The 15,093-nt window shown below is 41.6% G+C and overlaps 4 protein-coding genes across 4 annotated transcripts in view; 2 read left to right on the top strand and 2 right to left on the bottom strand.

Moving 5' to 3' along the window:
• The window catches only part of kdm2bb (lysine (K)-specific demethylase 2Bb), a gene marked incomplete at both ends in the record, with an annotated part of 30,000 nt that extends 27,212 nt beyond the window's left edge, over positions 1-2,788 (bottom strand). Inside the window, 6 exon segments of the mRNA XM_080529474.1 lie at positions 226-332; positions 462-636; positions 1,458-1,508; positions 1,687-1,765; positions 1,981-2,125; positions 2,756-2,788. Of these exon segments, the coding sequence (XP_080385600.1) occupies positions 226-332; positions 462-636; positions 1,458-1,508; positions 1,687-1,765; positions 1,981-2,125; positions 2,756-2,788 (590 nt within the window).
• Positions 2,789-3,570: 782 nt separating this feature from the next.
• On the top strand, positions 3,571-4,746 carry orai1b (ORAI calcium release-activated calcium modulator 1b). Its single transcript, XM_080528161.1, has 2 exons — positions 3,571-3,820; positions 4,083-4,746. Exons 1-2 carry the CDS (start codon positions 3,707-3,709, stop codon positions 4,638-4,640), a joined length of 672 nt encoding a protein of 223 aa, XP_080384287.1. The 5' UTR covers positions 3,571-3,706; the 3' UTR covers positions 4,641-4,746.
• An 897-nt stretch (positions 4,747-5,643) lies between these two features.
• On the bottom strand, positions 5,644-7,116 carry morn3 (MORN repeat containing 3; the record flags this gene model as incomplete). Its single annotated transcript, XM_080530357.1, has 5 exons — positions 5,644-5,770; positions 5,918-6,102; positions 6,195-6,354; positions 6,617-6,774; positions 6,972-7,116. The coding sequence occupies 5 exons, from the start codon at positions 7,114-7,116 to the stop codon at positions 5,708-5,710; spliced, it is 711 nt and encodes a 236-aa protein (XP_080386483.1). The 3' UTR covers positions 5,644-5,707.
• A 1,010-nt stretch (positions 7,117-8,126) lies between these two features.
• tmem120b (transmembrane protein 120B) lies at positions 8,127-14,900 on the top strand. Its single transcript, XM_080528984.1, has 12 exons — positions 8,127-8,241; positions 9,616-9,734; positions 10,039-10,155; positions 10,264-10,323; positions 10,556-10,651; positions 10,970-11,059; positions 11,152-11,217; positions 11,450-11,511; positions 11,711-11,803; positions 12,228-12,292; positions 13,875-13,943; positions 14,165-14,900. Exons 1-12 carry the CDS (start codon positions 8,179-8,181, stop codon positions 14,279-14,281), a joined length of 1,017 nt encoding a protein of 338 aa, XP_080385110.1. The 5' UTR covers positions 8,127-8,178; the 3' UTR covers positions 14,282-14,900.
• The last annotated feature ends 193 nt before the right edge of the window (positions 14,901-15,093 follow it).

A 15,093-nucleotide genomic window follows, 5' to 3' on the forward strand; every position in this document is an offset into this window, starting at 1 on the left:
CCGAGAGAGAGGGCGGGGGCTGGGGGACTTTGGAAAGAGGAAGAGGAGTGCTATTTCCTCCCAGTAAAACCCTCTGACAGCTTGTTTTAAGAAAAGCTGCTTCATCGTTGTAGCCTTTTTTGGACAATTTGGCTGAAACAACTAGCCTAATTAAGTCCAATGAAACATGGTGGCAATGCGTAGTAAATACAATGGAATAACTAATGGTATTTAAAAATGACTTACTTCTGCACTTTGGGGTACTTCATCTCATTCATAACATTGGTGGCTTCTGTTTGCCTTTGTTTCAGACTAGTGGGCCACATGTTGTCCACCCAGTCCACTAGATCGACCTAGGGGAGAGTTGACCATTTTGAAATGCTTCATTTCACATCATTTAGCTTAGTTCGGAGCACATGTTTGTCATAACCCCAATTGAATGACCCTTTCCCGTCATTGCCATGCAGGTAGCATCATCTCACCACGGTGGGCCTCTTGATCAGGTTCTCCAGCTTGGTGTGGCTGAACTCCAGGCTGATGACATTGAAGACTTTGTCCCGCTCCTCCTCTGGTGTCTCGTAGTACTTGACAAACTGGGCCATGCTCATCTCAGAGCCTTTCTGAGTGCTCACGTCCATCACATCAACATTACGTCTGCTACCTGAAAACACACAGAGCAGACATGCTGTTACCCTAGATGCAAATCAAAAACTGTTCAACCAAAAAAGATATATTGACAAATTGAAGGTAATGTAGGCCACTACAGAGTTTAGGCAGAGAGCTCCCCATCAGCTGTTTTTGCAAAGTACTAAGCTGTTAAATTCTGTATTGATAGGTTTATAAATGTATATACAGTACCAATCAAATGTTTGGACACACTTTCCCATTCAATTGAATGGGAAATGGAATGGGAAAGTGTGTCCAAACTTTTGACTGTATAGCGCCAGCATAAGTCAGACCAGCATCAAATTACTTTACCTTCAGGTGTAGTAAATACCGGTACTCATAGCAAAAGTGTGCTTCGCTTATAGGCTGATAGGAGCACTCTACATAGACAGGTGTTGTTCCGACCTACACCACCAGATGGAGTAGCCAAACCAAGACACGGTATGTTCCAAATGTACAAAAACACTGCATTTGATACTGATGACTACAAGCCATGTAGCCTATTCCTAACAATACAAGGGTAAGGCATATCTATTGGATATGCTATGAAAATGTCTGTAAATGACTTTGTTAAAGTGAGTCATCTTGTCTTTCTTCCATCAGTAAAAAATGTAAATTCTGTTCATGGCAGTTAACATGGCAGGCTTACAAAAGTTCCCCTCAGCAACCACAGACTTTTTTTGTCACAACACAGAACATTCAACAAGCGCACACAACAGGTAGAGTAAGCACTCTTGTGTGGAAATATATGCATCATAGCTGCAATAACAAATATGAAACAGGAGGAAGACAATTATGACTAAACCTTATACTTACCGACCAAACCTTTAATCTCACTGACTGTGAATTCTGGATCTGGCATTCTGTGGTTTTAGAATGACAGTCACAATGAGAAAATGTCAACCATCACATCATTTTTTATCACCCAGTAATCAATAATGGCAAATAAGTGGGAATAATTCATTGCACTTTATCTATAAGCTCTGGTTTTATGTGCTTTTTTCATTCATTCACCATAAGACAAGACTCCAACTGTCTCACCTGATGCCCAGTCCATCTTTGGCTTTGAAAATAAGCGGGACCCTGAGAGCCTCTCTCTGAACATACTCATAAGTGAAATCTAGAAGGCAAAAGAGTCACGCTATTCAACATGTCATCAAACACATATGATTCATAAAATATCAAGCTAAAGCAAACAGTTGTGGATTGGTGAGGATGTACACAAATAAATGGGGGGGGGGGGGTTCTGGCATATCAAATAAAAAGTGGGCTTTGTAATGGGAAGAAATGGGCTTTAGGGGTAGTGAGTGACAAAGAATATAACAGGTGCTGTACCTTTACCATCCATCAACTGAACGAATTGTGTATTGTACACATCACTAGCAAGTTTTTCCTCCAAATTGAAACCTCGGACATTTACAATTTCTTCGACATCAGACAAATCCTCATTTTCGTCGTACATTCTCCGGCAGATGGAGCGCTAGAGGAGTAAAAACAAATGTTATAAAAGTCTGTATATCATGATTATGACACCTTGCCCATCCATATTCCTTATTAAAAGTCTAACAGCATAAATGTGCATCACACGGCCATTTCAAATGAGAATGGAGCGGTTTGCGTTCTGCCTCATGCTGACTGGGACTTAACAAATAAAATATTGCAGGCTCTTTGAACACGTGCTTTGTATTTCTACATTTAATGTATGTAGTTGTCGTTAGGCCTTCATCATTGGAGACCATTTAGAACATATTATTCTCATGTCTGAAGTTAGGATCTGTAATAGGATGCACGTTATCTAATGTTCATGTTCCTGCTAGCTACCCTCCTCTCAACAACAATAACATTGCTTGAGGAAGCATGTTCCAAATGTTCCAAATGGTGCAACTATAATGTCGCGCAAAGCGAGGTTATTGTTATGAACCATGTTTGTTTTCATCTTGCGCGTGTCGCTAGTTAGGTTATCCTGTTACATGTGGCTGACGCTTGTAAACATTTTTGCAAAGCATTTGAGATATTGTAGCAGTTTCTGTTTTTGAAATGCTAGGTGGCTAACAACAAATGAATGCCCAAGCATGGTTCCCCCTGTACAAGGACGTAATACGCTACACACCAGCCTGCGTCCAGATTCAGCAGAAACTTCCATGATCTGAGCCCTCGCCTACTTGTATCCGTTTAGCCCTTCATCTTGTGAGAACAATGTCACATTTAAAGTAATGATCACTTTGCGTTCCGAACCAAAACTAAGTGGGAACCATTATTTGTGTCCTGGATTACGTCACCACCGAGAGAATCAAAACATTGCTGGCCAACGTCATGCGTCATCTAGTGTGGCTGATATTAGATATGCTTTATGTCAAGTATGGAAATCCTATTTGTTTACACAAACGGCATCAACGAGTCTGTGGAGCCACTTTCTCTTCCTTATTCAGGTAGGTCTCAAATCTGCAACATCCTGTACAACACCATTATTATGTACAAGTGGCTTACAACCTTCCATCGTTTTCAATTTGCTTTAGGCACAGCTTCTCTGGATGTTTTGATATATATATAATATAAATCAATTTGTTGATCACGTTTTATATAAGTAATGAAATAAATTGCTTAACAGTGCCCCTCACATTTAAGAAACCCAGATATATTCTTCTGCCCAGTTATTGTATACATTACATCACCCCCATATTAAATGAAAATCCAACTCTACATCTTTAACATGTTTTTTTTTGTGTGAGTAGCTTGTTTGGAGACTTTGGAGAAATTATTCATAATAAATTCACTAAGATAAGCGTCCAGTCAAGTGGTACAGTGTCTTTAAAGGCTTCGGCGCAATGGTTTGTGGGTAATTCAGGGCGCAGCTCACGAGTGCTGTTTAGTTCCGTTGAAGAAGTTAACAGGAAAGGTAGACGTAGTTTATTGTGGCAGCTTCGTCAAAAATCTCTGGCGATAATCAACTCAATGCATTTATTCCGCTGTCTCTGGATGATATGTAGCTAGCTGACGCCTTTCGAACGCTTTGGTAAAAAAGAAAAACGCTTCGCCTTTTAGTTTATTGAATATTGGCGCAATGAGTCTAAACGAACATTCATTGCAAGCACTGTCTTGGAGAAAGCTCTACTTGAGTCGGGCGAAACTTAAGGCTTCGAGTCGAACGTCAGCTCTACTGTCTGGGTTTGCAATGGTAAGAAGTGTAATTGTCTACACCAAAATGAAATGGTAGTCTAGACTCGCTTCTCAGTATTTCTCCGTCATGCTGCAGCAGCAGCTGGACTTGAGCATTGATATTCATCGCATGCTTCGTGCTGTTCCACCCTCTGTGTTTGCATAGCAGTTGTGCTGCTTTTGTGTAGAATGACAGTTGCAGAAACCACGTGGAATGTTTATTTATTCAGATCTGATTCCAGTCAAATGTCCTGTTTTGTCTCTTAATTGTTCCTCTGTAGGTGGCCATGGTGGAGGTGCAGTTGGACACCAGTTATCCTTACCCACCCGGTCTTCTCATTGCCTTCAGTGCCTGCACTACTGTCTTGGTGGCAGTGCATCTATTTGCCCTTATGGTCAGCACTTGCATCCTGCCCAACATCGAAGCAGTTAGCAACGTCCACAACCTCAACTCGGTGAACGAGTCGCCACATGAGCGAATGCACCGCCACATTGAGCTGGCCTGGGCCTTCTCCACGGTCATTGGCACCCTACTCTTCCTGGCTGAGGTGGTGCTCCTCTGTTGGGTCAAGTTTCTGCCCATAAAGCCCAACAAGACAGCTAACGGGACCATTTCTGCTGGTGTGGCTGCGGCCATCACCTCTACCTCTATCATGGTGCCTTTTGGCCTAGTATTCATCGTCTTCGCGGTACATTTCTACCGTTCCCTCGTCAGCCACAAGACTGACAGGCAGTTTCAGGAGCTGGAGGAGCTCTCCAACTTGACCAGGCTGCAGAACGAGCTGGACCAAAGAGGGGATCCATCCAACATGCATTCCCCCACTGCCCATTTTCCATAATAAGGAGGAACAGCTGACATCTGACGACCTGATGAATGTTTCCTTGAATCCAATACTTTATTGGGCTTTTATTATGTGTTGACATCTCTATGAAGACAATGTAAATAACATTGTGTACAAAATGTACAAATGTTTTGAAATGGTCACTTTTTTTTAAAGATTTCTAAATGATTTTTTAAAATGAAGGATTAAGACAGTGTTAACCACTCAACTGTGAAAGCATGCTTCTCAATGAATGCATGCAACTGTCTTTCTAGAAAAAATACATTGTCTTAAGCGAGGACTTTGAGGTCTGTTTTGTTATTGTTACCTCACAGGTTATGACAAAGGGAGCTTAGAGGGGTCCTCAGCACTCCATAGTTGATATACTGCTGCTAATGTTCAGCTGTAACACTATTTTGTGACTAGGAGGTACGATTCTTGTGCATCACTGAATGTCTTAGTGCCACATGTTCTGTAATTTGCCATAAATCTTACATTTCAGATTTTAATGTTATTTTTTTGTCAGGTGTAATGTAATTAGCCTGCTTTTCACGACGTTGCCAATGTTACTGTACATTTTCTCCATAGTTTACTGTACAGTTGAAGGGCAAGCTGCGCTATTGAGATTAATATTTTATACCATATCATTCTGTAGTTTGAAAGGTGTTTTTGTGACTTTTTTTCTAGTAGAACTAGTAGAGTTTGAATGTCACATGTCCTTAGTGATTAGGTCTTTCCACTGCTGAACATGGTCAGAGAAATAACTGTGTCATAACTGATTGCATGTAGGTTTATTTATTCACTCCTAACACATGTCTATGGAATGTATACAGTTCTGCAAATGCTCATCACGATGAGCATACTGTGACCATACTCGGTCTGTTTCATAGCAGTAAAGGTACTGAGACTCCACGGTGTTGTTGTGTGGTCTTTATTTATGTCATGATGGCATGTTACTGCTTAGAGCATGCGTGTCGTCAGCTCGAGGCACCGAGATGAAAAGGACCTGTTGGTATGGTATTCCAAGATCTGCAGGGACGGGCACTTAATAATGTCCTCCTGATGTTTTTCTTCAATCTTTCCCATCACTGTGGTATGTTGATTGATTGTGCTTCCAACAAAACCGACCTTACATCCAACAGATGCACCTTAAACAGGAAGCAATTGTTATTATAACATGTGAAGAGCATGAGGTCATATGAGGGGTGTTTTAATTTGTATGGATTTTTCACCCCAGGGAAAAGAAACATGAAATGACATTCACATTCACATGCTCCATTCTTTGATTTATGTACCGTTGGGATTGGATACATTGTCGGCCTTGGTGCCTCTTCTCTTCCAACATCAGACACTGTTCCACATTTGGCCACTCCATCCACCCAGATGCCCTCATAAAGCTGACCCTTGTCCAGGTAGAAAAACTTTCCATGCCCATTCTTCTTCCCATCCTTCCAACTTCCTTCATACCTGTTCTCATTGGCTTTAACACAAGTGTGGGGGGGGGGGTCTCTCAAAATCTGACATACATACAGTACAGTACATATCTACAGTGTAATATAATATGCCACTTACCGAGACTAAGCATGCCCTGTCCGTGATGTTTGTCCTTCAGCCACTCTCCTTCATACATGCCCCCATTGTCATAGTACATCCTCCCCCAGCCACTTCTCTGGTCTCCACTCCATTCCCCCTCATAGCAGGCAGAGTCATTGTAGAAGTATGTCCCAAACCCCTAAGGAAAGTGATTGACGTTAAAGAAGCAGGCAGTTGCAGTGAGATGCCCTGACGCAGTGATCCTCACTCTTGATCTTGGGAGAGTTGCAGTACTACAGGCTTTTGTCCCTGGATCAACTGCATTTCTCTAGGACCAGGATTTCGTATCAGTGCCCTAATGTTTCAAGAAATATATCTCCTGCATCCAGTACAGTTTCAGCCTTGCAATACAGCCTGGTCCTGTTCACTACCATCATTTTAGTGTTTAAATACATACGTACATGCTTCTTGTCATTTTTCCATCCACCTGAGTACTCCCTTGCATACTCATTGGTTGCTAGCAGAATTTTGCTGTAAGTCCCATATCCATCACGTTTGCCATATTTCCAGTCTCCATCATAAATGGCACCACCCCTCTTCCAAACTTGTGTTCCTTTTCCTAAGAACAATTAAGGGAGAGTGATTACTTTACTAGACACAATGCACCGATTATGTCTCTACTGGCAAAAAGTTGGCATAATTATTATAAATGATGAGGTGGGATCAAAACAAAGAAAACGTATATTAATCTTAGGAACATCTTAAAACAGTAACACCTCTAAACAAACCGTGCAGACTTTCCACTTCTACTCCTACCATGTTTCTTGTTGTCCAGCCAATGTCCTGTGTATTCATCTCCATTGACTGAATAGACAGTGTGTCTTAGTCCGCATTTCTGCGCCTTTCTGTCCCATAATTTAGCCAGGGGTTCCACTCTTTGAGGTCTCTTTAGATGAGGCATGATGACGTTAGCTGAACAAAACATTGTCTTTAATATTACATCATATACACATTAAAAAGCCTAACAACTGAAAAGTATTGTTTACACTTTCTAGCTAGGTAAAGTCGTTTTTGACAACCTAATTAAAGCTAACGCTATTCATTACAACCATATTTGTACATACATGTGTCCAAGCGAACGACTCCGTTTTTGGCTCAATCCTCTTGGTTTTGGTCACATACATGCATGGAGTGAAATATATGACAGGTCAATATAGCTAACAAGATAGCTAACCCTACCCAAGATAGCTAGCCCTACCCAAGATAGCTAACCCTAACCCTAACCCTAACTAGCTAAGTTAGCTAAAGACGTGACCAAAGCGTTCACGGTAACCTAGCAACCAGATTGAATAGACGTAGTGATACTACATGTTGTTGACGTTATTCCTTTTGGAGAAAAAGTATTCTCCTGTTTGTAATTAATTACTTATTTGATCCGTTTATGATTTCTCTCATCGTTGCATTTAATTTGAGATTTTACAGTGCAGTTGATGCAATTGCAATTTTAAATTTGATAAGTAGAGTGTAAACTAAGTAAAACTTAGGCGTGGGCCAGACTGTATGCTGTATGTGTTGTGGCACTGTTTGAGATAGAGAGACTAGAGAACAAGAACAAGATTAGATAGATAAATACAAAGTAAAACAAAAGCACAATCAGTGAAAACAGCAATAACAATTGTTAAAGATTAAAAACAAGTTTTAAAAGATGGGGTTTGAGGGATCGTTTATCAATATCTCTATGTATTATATATATAACGTCCACTACACTGAGTCCATCTATGTATCAAATGAACTAGGAATCCTGCTTTAGATCTGTGGTGCGTTCTGAAGAGATGCGTGTCTAGAATGTCTATTTCTTCACGGTCGCGTAAAGCTACGTTGACAGCAGCGAAGGGCGGAGATGCGCATGCGCCCGTGTAGGAAAGAGAGTCGTGAACAGCTGTGGCCGTCTGGCGGTGTTCTGTTGCACGACAGGGGAAGAGGAACAGCGAGTGGAGCTCGCTAAGCTAAGCTAAGCGACACCATGTCAGTGCCGAGGTGTCAAATTGAGTGGGAAGAAATTGATCAAGAATATCAACAATTGCAGGTAGGAAATAATGTGAAGCGAGAGTCTTGGTTATCTAAGCTAGCCAACTTGCTAGTGTGCGTAGCGTGACGTGGACGACCGCCAGCTCAGTTGATGATGCGGTGCGATGGTCTGGTTGTGTGTCCGGGGCTAGCTGGTCTGCTCTGCTCCGTGTCTGGGGCTAGCTTGTCTGCTCTGTGTCTGTGTCTGGGGCTAGTTGGTCTGTTGTGTGTCTGGGGCTAGCTTGTCTGCTCTGTGTCTGGGGCTAGCTGGTCTGCTCCGTGTCTGGGGCTAGCTTGTCTGCTCTGTGTCTGGGGCTAGTTGGTCTGTTGTGTGTCTGGGGCTAGCTGGTCTGGTCTGTGTCTGGGGCTAGCTGGTCTTCTCTGTGTCTGTGTCTGGGGCTAGTTGGTCTGTTGTGTGTCTGGGGCTAGTTGGTCTGGTCTGCTCTGTGTCTGGGGCTAGCTGGTCTGCTCTGTCTCTGGGGCTAGCTTGTCTGCTCTGTGTCTGTGTCTGGGGCTAGCTGGTCTGCTCTGTCTCTGGGGCTAGCTGGTCTGCTCTGTGTCTGTGTCTGGGGCTAGCTGGTCTGCTCGGTGTCTGTGTCTGGGGCTAGCTGGTCTGCTCTGTGTCTGTGTCTGGGGCTAGCTGGTCTGCTCGGTGTCTGTGTCTGGGGCTAGCTGGTCTGCTCTGTGTCTGGGGCTAGTTTGTCTGCTCTGTGTCTGGGGCTAGTTTGTCTGCTCTGTGTCTGGGGCTAGCTGGTCTGCTCTGCTCTGTGTCTGGGGCTAGTTTGTCTGCTCTGTGTCTGGGGCTAGTTTGTCTGCTCTGTGTCTGGGGCTAGTTTGTCTGCTCTGTGTCCGGGGCTAGCTGGTCTGCTCTGTGTCTGGGGCTAGCTGGTCTGGTCTGCTCTGTGTCTGGCTAGCTAATAGCTACCTTGACAAAAGGTTATCGTGTTAGCTGTCACATCGCATTCCCTTTCCAATGGCCATCAATGCGCCGCGTCTCTGCAAGTCGGATTGGCTTTAATTGGATCAGCTCTCCTCTGACTGATAACCACCTTAGCCAGACTGGATCTTCACATGTTGCCATTGATTGAGAGACGGTGTGACAGACACCGCGGCGACTAATAGCTACTCACAATAGCCACCACGCTAAATAAGTTATTACTTTTGAAAGATTTTCTAGTCAAGAGTTAGTCAATATGATTGATTGTTTTGCAAGCCTAAATGAGAGGGTCTGTCGCTACCTGGTTGAATTTAATAATTGTATTTGCTTTGACAGTGGGTTGACAGTTTGGCCATGCTGTTTTTTTGTTGTACAGGCTAGCATGAACACGAAATAAAGTTGTGCAATTTAGGTCCAGTCGGTTTTTCACATCTTCATTTTCAATTTGTTCTCTAGGAAACTCACAAAGTTTACAGGCAGAAGCTCGATGAGCTCACCAACCTCCAGGCAACATGCAGCGGTGCCATTAGCAAACAGAGGAAGGGTCTCAAAGAACTCAGATACAGTCTGCGCAGGTACAGTACAACCTATTCACAAAGCGTTTCAGAGTAGAAATGCTGATTTATGATCAGTTTAGCCTTTTAGATTGAATACGATTATATGAGATGCTTTGTGAATATGGGCCCTGAATTTACAGATGTGGTCAGGAAGATCACTTGTGTGACTACTTAAGATATCCTATGTGGTAGACACTGGGGCAGTTTGTACCAGATTAGGTTACATTTTATAGACTGCACCTTTAGTCTATGCTCATTAATTCCCCCCCCCCCCCCCCCAAATGCAATTACATCTAAATGCACGCTGTTTTTTATTTTATAGGTGTGCAAAAACATGTGATGAGAAAGAATCAGAGCTGATCAAAGACATCCAAATGCAAATGAAAGAGAAAGAAAATGTCTTCTTTGATATGGAAGCCTATTTGCCAAAGAAGAATGGGTCAGTACATAGAGGACGTTATTCTAAGTTTTGGCTTTGGTGCTTGCTCAATGTATGACACCAAATATAGTTTAATAATTATATATATTTCTTTCTATCTCTTTTCAGATTGTACCTTAATTTGGTCCTGGGTAATGTGAATGTAACACTTCTGAGCAACCAGGCAAAGTAAGTTTGTTAAGTACATGCATATAGCATATAGCAGCATGTAGGTTCATGTTTTAGTTCTCAATTAGGTCATGGATTGTTTCCTTATAGTCAGTCCTGCTTCAATGACAAAATGTGGAAAGAATATTGGTTATATTGGTTAGATTTGAGGCGATCTTGGTGTTGTCCTGAACCCAGTCACACCTGCCAGGTGTCTGCCTCTTATACCTCTTTGTTCTATTCTTCTGAACAGATTTGCATACAAAGATGAATATGAGAAGTTCAAGCTTTGTATGACAATAATCCTAATGTTTGGAGCCATAACCTGTCTCTTGTTACTCAATTACCGGTGAGTTATATTATTTGTTTGGTGGTAAGACTTCATTGAATAAACAATTATAGCTTTTTACATGCTTGTAAATGCTTTATACATATTTCAAAATGCTTTATACATATTTCAAAATGCTTTTAAAGCCAGTAAATGCTTATGAATATATAGAATGTTTGTAAATACTAGCAGTATCATTTATCAGTAGTATTTACACTACTTATTAAGAGTTCATGCTCATTGTTATTTGTGTAATATATCCTCATGGAATCTTTTGACGTGTTTCTGTCACAGCAAAAACAAATATATTAGAAAAGCAAAGTTGTTTTGTTGTTGCAGTGTCACAGATGAAATCTTCAACTTCTTGCTGGTTTGGTACTATTGCACATTGACCATAAGGGAGAGCGTTCTCATGAGCAATGGGTCTAGGTGAGCTGCTTTGCTTTTTATATCACTGCATTACTTATTGACTATAGGCAACAACAGCTCTCTGATTATTTATATTCCATATTCCCCTGTAGGATTAAGGGATGGTGGGTCTCACATCATTATGTCTCCACATTTCTATCAGGTGTGATGCTTACTTGGTAAGTTATTTTAAGGTCCATTTTAAGACTATAAATTAAGCAAACTGTATGGAAGGAGCATCCATGCATTATTGGTGTCATATTGTAATTTTTTTAAATGTCCCTCAATTTGAAGGCTTTTTGTTGTCACTTCAATTGTGTTGCCTACAGAAAGGTAGTCTCCCAAGCAATTTGATTGATGAATGCCGTTAGCTCACCTGTATGGGTTGTGTGTTTGTGTTTCTTCTCAAAGGCCAGAGGGGTCGATGTATCAGATGTTTAGAAGTCAGTTCCTTGCCTTCTCCATCTATCAGAGTAAGCATTTATAGTCTGTTTCCCCTTTTTTGTATAGCAACTGAAAGAACAATTCAAAATGTGAAATTTACAGTAAGGTATAAAATACATCAGTATTTTTTAAAACCACATTGTAGCTTAACTTGTTATCAGTACATGATTGATTGTACTGTGATATGTGTCTAACAAATTGGTTAAAGTTCATCCATGTGTTTTTCAGGCTTTGTGCAGTTTCTCCAGTATTACTACCAGAGTGGCTGCTTATACAGGTTACGAGCTTTGGGGGAAAGAAATCAGTTGGATCTCACAGTGGGTAAGAAAGATCTCCCTTTCAGTTTGGGCAGTTTCATAGACAAGCTTTTTGGAAACAAGGTGTTTATATGATGTTGTTTTTTAATGCAGTGGGCCCTTGAACCACAAGTAGACTTGCAGCCAAATATATCCTCATCACAATTAGACTATTCTAGAAATAGGCTTACAGTATATACTGTTAGTAGTTGTTTCTGCTGATTGGTGTGAGCTGATAGATTACACGCTGTCCATTTCACCCAGTTTTGCTCTAGATGATTCAGGTCCCTCTTGACATATATAGTGTTTAGCTGTAATTCTGCATATCTTATCTTATGGTGTGTTTTGTATAAAGATTAGCATAATCACAACTACAGCTTGTGTCTTACAGCATGTTAACGAGCAGATTTGACCCCCACCAGTAGAGTAATGATATATCTGATTTGCAGAGGGGTTCCAGTCATGGATGTGGAGGGGGCTCACCTTCCTCCTGCCATGTCTCTTCTTTGGTCATGTAAGTCAAACGCAGGACTGCAACACATCCAAAGCTTAGACTTGAACTTTATACCACTTTTATCTTCTGCTAAGGCAACTTAAAGATGCCTCACTTTATCAAGAGTGAAGAACAGAAACTCGAATGTAGAGCTACTCTAACTAGGGATGTCCCGATCCGATATTGATATCGCATATCGCCGCGATATTGGTCCTGAATGCTGGATCGCAGATCGCACCAGAAAAAAAATAGGCAGCGATCTGGGGCTCGCGATCCGGCATGTCACTCACGTGATGACAACAGTAGTAGTCAGTGGTCACGGGCATGAGAGTTGGCTAGTAGCTACCTGTGTGTAATGAGTCTGACAATGTCATGATGCTAGCTGGTGAAATCATAAACCATTTGCTTACGTAATTTTTCGGTTGTTTACATAGTCTGAAACTACAGATGGTAAGCTTTCAAATGATGCGTCATACATTGAAATCGGAAAAAAATTCTAGACGACACAAGTATTTGAATGTTTGTTTGTATCAATGTTTTGCTCAAGAATGGTGACTGCTAAAAACGCTGCTAACAGCTAGCGGCTAACGTTTCGTTCTTAAACGAAAGTATGTTTACAAGCCAGGTATCACATACCGGTAGCCTCTGGCAACAGTGAATCCAACCCACAGATTATAAGTATTTAGTGATCGTTAAACTGTTGTATATTATATCAAGTGGTACTTAAAAACTTAAAGTTGCCTGTTATGAAAAAAACGAAAAGCAGATAATGTTGACACCCCTTTAATTCTGCGACAGGTTTCTGGTCTCACCAGCAGCGTCACTAGGCTACACTTTTAAAAAGGGTGCTATAATTGATTTGCCATTTGTAAGAGAAGATAAATAGAATAAAAACATGAAGGCACTAAAACTAGAAATCAGACAGTAACTCTGAATGCTGCAGTTTAAATTGTTTTAACTTTAAACCAGTTGGTCACTGAGTACTGCAGAGTACTGTTTTGTTGCTTGAATAAAGGCTGGCGGTCTTTAATAGCCAATTGTTGTTGTGGACTATAAAGTATTTGTTATTATTCAGGAGTAAAACAATAAATACAAATTTTATTGATGATCAAATGATTGATATCGGTATCGCAGATACCTGAAGCCCAGGTATCGGTATCGGTAGTGAAAAAATGGGATCGGGACATCCCTAACTCTAACCTTTCACCATTGACTTTGTTTCTTAATGTCTTAACGGAGAAACCGCAAAGGGGAAAAATAAGTTATACATGGTCAGTCAGGGAGTTAAAGCCCTTGTACAGTATGAGTATGAGGTCAGCTGTGGGGTCTGGATATGTGCCAGTCTGTTTCATAGATGGCAGTGACAAGTTATGGGGCAAGAGAGAGAGGAGAGGCAGTCAACTGGAGTATGTGAAAAGTTAACGCAAGGCAGATCATATTTCCTAATCGTATTCAAGCTATTGTAACACACAAGAGAAAATAACAACATCCTCAGGGTAAAACAGGTCTGCTGTTTATGCAAAGACACACTTTGCAGAAGTGTGGGCAAGATGCCATGCTTGTGTTCTTAAAGCCTTATTCTTATCTCCTTTCTCCTCCACAGTTCTGGCAGCTGTACAATGCTGTGACCCTGTTTCGGCTGGCAGGACACGAGGACTGCAAGGAGTGGCAGGTAAGGATAGAAACACTACTCCCAACCCTCCGCTAATCACCAGTTCTGCTCATCCTGAATTAAGGATGCACAAGTACACACCAGATATGTGTGCTCTTATTGTCTGTGGTGGTGCTAATCTTCATAAGATCGTGTTTTCCGTGACGCCTTGAATTTAACCTTGACATGTAGAATCATGTTATCACAGGTGTGTCATTTTGATCTGTGATTATTCCTTTCAGGTATTTATGCTGGGGCTGACATTTCTCGTCCTGTTCCTGGGGAATTTTCTCACTACGTTAAAAGTTGTTCACCAGAAGTACGAGAAAAACAAAGCGAAGGTGCAGAAGACAGACTGAGGAAGAGACAGCTCACACTCCCAAGTGGCCAGTAACATTAAAACAGAAGGGCACTATGACGCGCACAATCGATGGAAAGATAGACCGTGGAGGGTTTGTGCCAGGATGAGCCAGAGCAGAGGCCCAATGTGTCTCTCGGAACCTTGATGACAGCAGCGACATTCAGCCAAGGCTATTGGTTAATGGGCTTTTGTTTCCGATTACTTTTTGGTCGTCTTTGCTACATGCAATCACAACACGCGGTGGCTTTCACATGACGGACAAACCACTGAAATCCATTTTGAGTCTGTGTATTTAGAATGATTGTTGGACAGACTGCGATTCATTTGAGTGTTTGTGCTGTATGTTTGCGTCGGTGCATGAACATGTACACAGAGAGCCGTTCTTCAAATGATATGCAACTCAACGAAGGCAGGTAGCATTAGGTCATAGGAAAAGAGTAGTCTGCCTACAAAGACCGAAGTCTGTATGGTCATGTGAATATTTCTGCACTGTTGTGTTTTGGTAGTGGTCCAACTATCTCTGGGTATGACGTATGTGACAGCAGCTGGTGAAACCAGGAACAAGTCGGCAACTGACGGACGTACAGACTTTTATTCAAAAAAATGTAAATACATTTCAACATGAAATGAATGTATGTTGAAAATCAATGATACACTCGCTAGTCAAGCCAAAATATGCAATGCAATGGATTCGGTGAGTAATCCCCACTACTACATAGTTAGTGTAGAGTAGTGGGGATTACTTACTGAATCCATTGCATTGCAATGTTTTGGCTTGACTAGCGAGTGTGTCATTGATTTTCAACAACG

This window comes from Nansenia antarctica (assembly GCF_963989245.1).
Source record: "Nansenia antarctica genome assembly, chromosome: 4".
Lineage (NCBI taxonomy): Eukaryota > Metazoa > Chordata > Actinopteri > Argentiniformes > Microstomatidae > Nansenia > Nansenia antarctica.

Bases quoted from the DNA above. Each gene is read 5' to 3' on its own strand.
- orai1b (XM_080528161.1), top strand. From the start codon at position 3,707: ATGAGTCTAAACGAACATTCATTGCAAGCACTGTCTTGGAGAAAGCTC. The intron at 3,821-4,082 runs GTAAGAAGTGTA...GTTCCTCTGTAG, and splicing joins TACTGTCTGGGTTTGCAATG to GTGGCCATGGTGGAGGTGCA.
- tmem120b (XM_080528984.1), top strand. From the start codon at position 8,179: ATGTCAGTGCCGAGGTGTCAAATTGAGTGGGAAGAAATTGATCAAGAA. The intron at 8,242-9,615 runs GTAGGAAATAAT...TTTGTTCTCTAG, and splicing joins AAGAATATCAACAATTGCAG to GAAACTCACAAAGTTTACAG. The intron at 10,156-10,263 runs GTCAGTACATAG...ATCTCTTTTCAG, and splicing joins TATTTGCCAAAGAAGAATGG to ATTGTACCTTAATTTGGTCC.